The 4,332-nt window shown below is 43.4% G+C and overlaps 2 protein-coding genes across 2 annotated transcripts in view; one reads left to right on the forward strand and one right to left on the reverse strand.

Annotated features, from left to right (window-relative positions):
• LOC138035523 (uncharacterized) overlaps positions 1 to 1,154 on the reverse strand; it is a 3,121-nt gene extending 1,967 nt beyond the window's left edge. Inside the window, exon 1 of the mRNA XM_068882182.1 lies at positions 29 to 1,154. Within this exon, the coding sequence (XP_068738283.1) occupies positions 29 to 1,154 (1,126 nt within the window). The remainder of the gene's footprint in view (positions 1 to 28) is intronic.
• Positions 1,155 to 1,291: 137 nt separating this feature from the next.
• LOC138035524 (uncharacterized) lies at positions 1,292 to 3,411 on the forward strand. Its single transcript, XM_068882183.1, has 3 exons — positions 1,292 to 2,042; positions 2,719 to 2,852; positions 3,127 to 3,411. The coding sequence occupies exons 1-3, from the start codon at positions 1,292 to 1,294 to the stop codon at positions 3,409 to 3,411; spliced, it is 1,170 nt and encodes a 389-aa protein (XP_068738284.1).
• Positions 3,412 to 4,332: the final 921 nt, after the last annotated feature.

Below are 4,332 nucleotides of genomic sequence, written 5' to 3' on the forward strand. Positions count from 1 at the left end.
AGGTGGCCCTTTGTGTACCCGACATAACCTGCATCGCACAGGTCACACTTGAATAAATAAACAACGCATTGCTGGGTTACGATGTTAGGCTTGGGCTCACGCAAGCTTAGATCTTGTTTAAGCTTGCGGCTAGTAAACACGGGTTGAATGGTCTTCTGCACCTTGCTACTAAGATCTCTAAGTTGTCGTTTGACAGACACTGCAGCATCCTGATCTTTATAGGGGATAACTATCCGGATGGCGTCATCGGTATGCTGTTTAGGTTGGTCCACTGCGACTCTCGAGGTGATAAACCTGTTGATGACGGAATCAATAAGGTGATTTGGATACCTCAGCTTACGGAAAACTTCTCTCAGACGTTCACACTCCTCTGAAAAATGCGCCCAAGATGATGATAGCCGGTGCGCACGATCAAGCATAGTGACAAGCAAGCCATGTTTGTAGCGGCTGTCCACATGGCTATGATAGTGCAGGAGTAGCCCTGTGTTTGTCGGCTTGACGTAAACCTTTGTTTCAACACATGGTGCGCGATTTAAAAGCTGCACCCCAAGGAAAGGGAGCATCCCATTTTTCTCTACCTCCATAGTGAAGCTCACGGCGCTATGGGCGTGGTTCTGGGTATCCAAAAATTGTGTAGCCGCTGCCAGATCCGGCATCCTGACTAGATTGTCGTCTACGTAGCGGCGGTAAAATTCTGGGAGTTTTCTTTGACTTTTTAGGGACCCTTCAATAGAGCACATAAATACATTAGCCAAAAGGGGTCCAAGAGGAGACCCCATAGCTACTCCATTGGTCTGTTCGTATAGGGCCCCGTCGAACTGAAACAGCTGCCCCTTTGTAGCAACGTGCAGAAGATCAACGAGATCAGTTCTGGTCAAGTTTAGATCATACGTGTCGTTGAACCAGTTGTTCTCGAAAGCTTTCCGTGCCAGGATGTCAATTGTTTCGTCTAAGGGTACATTTGTGAAGAGCGATGAGACGTCATAAGATACCAAGATTTCTCCCGGGTTTATCTTAACTCCACGAATTTCATTTGTGAAGGCAAAGATATCAGTGATGGTATGTTCGTTTACCGACAAGGGCTTAAGCTTAGCATCAAGCCATTTAGCAAGGGCGTAGTTGTAAGTGCCCGTAGCAGATAATATAGGACGCATTGCTAATTGCCTCTTGTGGGTCTTGGGCAACCCGTATAAGTGAGCCAGTCTTGATCCGGTAGGTCGAACGGAGTCAGCAATCGCCGATGGTAAAATTCTGCGACGGGGCCCTATACGAACAGACCGATGGAGTAGCTATGGGGTCTCCTCTTGGACCCCTTTTGGCTAATGTATTTATGTGCTCTATTGAAGGGTCCCTAAAAAGTCAAGGAAAACTCCCAGAATTTTACCGCCGCTACGTAGACGACACTCTAGTCAGGATGCCGGATCTGGTAGCGGCTACACAATTTTTGGATACTCTGAACCACGCCCATAGCGCCGTGAGCTTCACTATGGAGGTAGAGAAAAATGGGATGCTCCCTTTCCTTGGGGTACAGCTTTTAAATCGCGCACCATGTGTTGAAACAAAGGTTTACGTCAAGCCGACAAACACAGGGCTACTCCTGCACTATCATAGCCATGTGGACAGCCGCTACAAGCATGGTTTGCTCGTCACAATGCTTGATCGTGCGCACCGGCTATCATCATCTTGGGCGCATTTTTCAGAAGAGTGTGAACGTCTGAGAGAAGTTTTCCGTAAGCTGAGGTATCCGAATCACCTTATTGATTCCGTCATCAACAGGTTTATCACCTCGAGAGTCGCAGTGGACCAACCTAAACAGCATACCGATGACGCCATCCGGATAGTTATCCCCTATAAAGATCAGGATGCTGCAGTGTCTGTCAAACGACAACTTAGAGATCTTAGTAGCAAGGTGCAGAAGACCATTCAACCCGTGTTTACTAGCCGCAAGCTTAAACAAGATCTAAGCTTGCGTGAGCCCAAGCCTAACATCGTAACCCAGCAATGCGTTGTTTATTTATTCAAGTGTGACCTGTGCGATGCAGGTTATGTCGGGTACACAAAGGGCCACCTTCACACGCGCGTTGAGGGACACCGTCAAAAGGCGTCATCTATTTACAGGCATTATTGCAAAGATCATAACACTGCTGTTCCGAACAATTTCTTAGCACGCTTCAATGTAATCAAGAAATGCAAGAAAAAATTTGACTGCCTTGTCAATGAAATGCTGTGTATTCAATATCTTAAACCAGCATTGAATGTACAGTCGGATTCTCTTCGTGCTAAAGTATTCATGTAATTAGCTTGGCACTCTTTTATGCAAATTCGTTTTTAACGTAGCCTTTTTACAAACCGCATTTTATCTTTATAACCTTGATAATGGCGCAAGATGCACCGAAACGTCGGTTTCTTTCACTTATATTTCTTGTTTCAATATTGTTATTATTATTATTATTATTATTATTATTATTGTTATTATTATTATTATTATTATTATTATCCCCTTTGGCAACAAGAACCTCAAATTGTCAAATGGCCAAATGATCGCCGTTTCTAATGTAATTTGTACCCTCATTCCACAGCGCATTATTAGGCAATACAAACAGTACTGCTTGGATATCGATTTCACACCATTCAGTGAAAGAACAATGACAAGGATCCTTTCAGAGTGTAGTGCCTCCGTACCCAAGTCGCTTTAAGGTCTCGATTACTTTGCTGCAGGGGGAGCAAGAGCCTTTGAAGATTTGTCTGTCGTCCTTACTCAATCCTTGGAAAGTGGAGCCAGCAAAGATAGGGTGAAATCCATACAAGAAGCGCTGAAAGCAAGAAAGCTATATCTAAAAAGCGACTTTAAGGTAAAAATGTTTTTCTCCATTTTTTGTCGATTTCTGAAAACAAACCATTGGTAAGCTTGAATCACCTCTAAGCTCTTCAATATTCAACCTGAGACTTGCTACTTAAGTTAAATGTTTTTTCCTTTGTACATTAAAAAGCACACTGAAGTCTGTAAATAAAGGATGACATTATAGTATGCAACACGGTAGAAAAGCAATACTTAGCATATTTTTCCTCAAAGAATAAAGGTGTGTTATTATTAAACTAGTTTTCTTTTGGCCTTTTGTCTATTAGGTCCACATCACCGAAGACTCTCCTATAGCAGACCACTGCAGTACTTTCTCGCTAAGCGACCCTTCTGACGAAGGCTTGAGGCAGTTATGTCCTCACACTCATGACCAAAAGTGTGATCAGTGTACGAGTCTAGCTTCTGCACTAACCGATATGGAGGAATTATTGAGAGGGATTCCATCTCGAATACAAGATGATCAAGACGAGGCTTTATACCTCCACGAAAATGCTGTCCAAGCTACTCATGCATCTTTGAAGAACTGTGAGGCAAGACCAGGCTCGATTTGATGTACTGGACCTCCTGAATGAGCGTACTGTTCTACTTATAAATGACTGGGCGATGAAATTTATTCCGCAAAAGTACCGAGAGTCCCAGGCCGACTGGTTTGGCAAGAAGGGTATCGCGTGGCATATCTCTGTTGCATACCGTAAAATTGACGGAGAGCTTCATTCTCTGGGGTTCATCAACATAATCCAGTCGTGTAGCCAAGGGAGCGCAGCTGTAGTCGTTATATTGCAGCATGTCATTGAGACGCTCAAGACAGAAAATCCAGAAATAGAGAGAGTCTTTTTGCGTCAGAATAATGCTGGGTGTTACCATTCGGCGCGTACAGTTGTAGCATGCCGCAGCATTGAAGTTTCCACTGGAGTTAAATAGAAGGGTTAGATTTTAGTGACCCTCAGGGAGGCAAAGGTGCGGCTGATAGGATGACAGCAACCGCAAAAAAAAAAAAAACATATCCGGATGTTCATCTATTAAGGCAACGATGTTACAAACAACAAATAAAAGATGCTCTTCTTTCACACTGTGGCATCGAAGGAATACGATTGGCTTCTGCAGACTCTCTTGAAGAATCTGTGACGGGGGAGCTGCTTAAAATTGTAGGAATAAGCAAGCTGAATAATTTTCGCTTTACTCATGTAATCGGCCCCTAAATAGATCACGTTTGTGTATCATTCGTTTTCTATGTAGTTAAAAAGACTGGCTATGGTAGCCGGCGGTCGCCGAGACTAGTTTTGACCCCTTGTACCGTTCATACATAAACTTATAATTTTCACTTGCTGTATTGTTTTGATTGCTTAAAGTTAGTAATGGGGATTTCTTAGATCCAAAATAATCCATTCAGCTGAATAAGTCATTAAAAGCAGCATTTTCAGCAATCATCGAGTTTTCACCATGAGTAATCGGGTAGCGAATTAAGTAGTGGG

The sequence above is a fragment of the Montipora capricornis genome, unplaced genomic scaffold (assembly GCF_036669925.1).
Source record: "Montipora capricornis isolate CH-2021 unplaced genomic scaffold, ASM3666992v2 scaffold_418, whole genome shotgun sequence".
NCBI classification, from domain to species: domain Eukaryota; kingdom Metazoa; phylum Cnidaria; class Anthozoa; order Scleractinia; family Acroporidae; genus Montipora; species Montipora capricornis.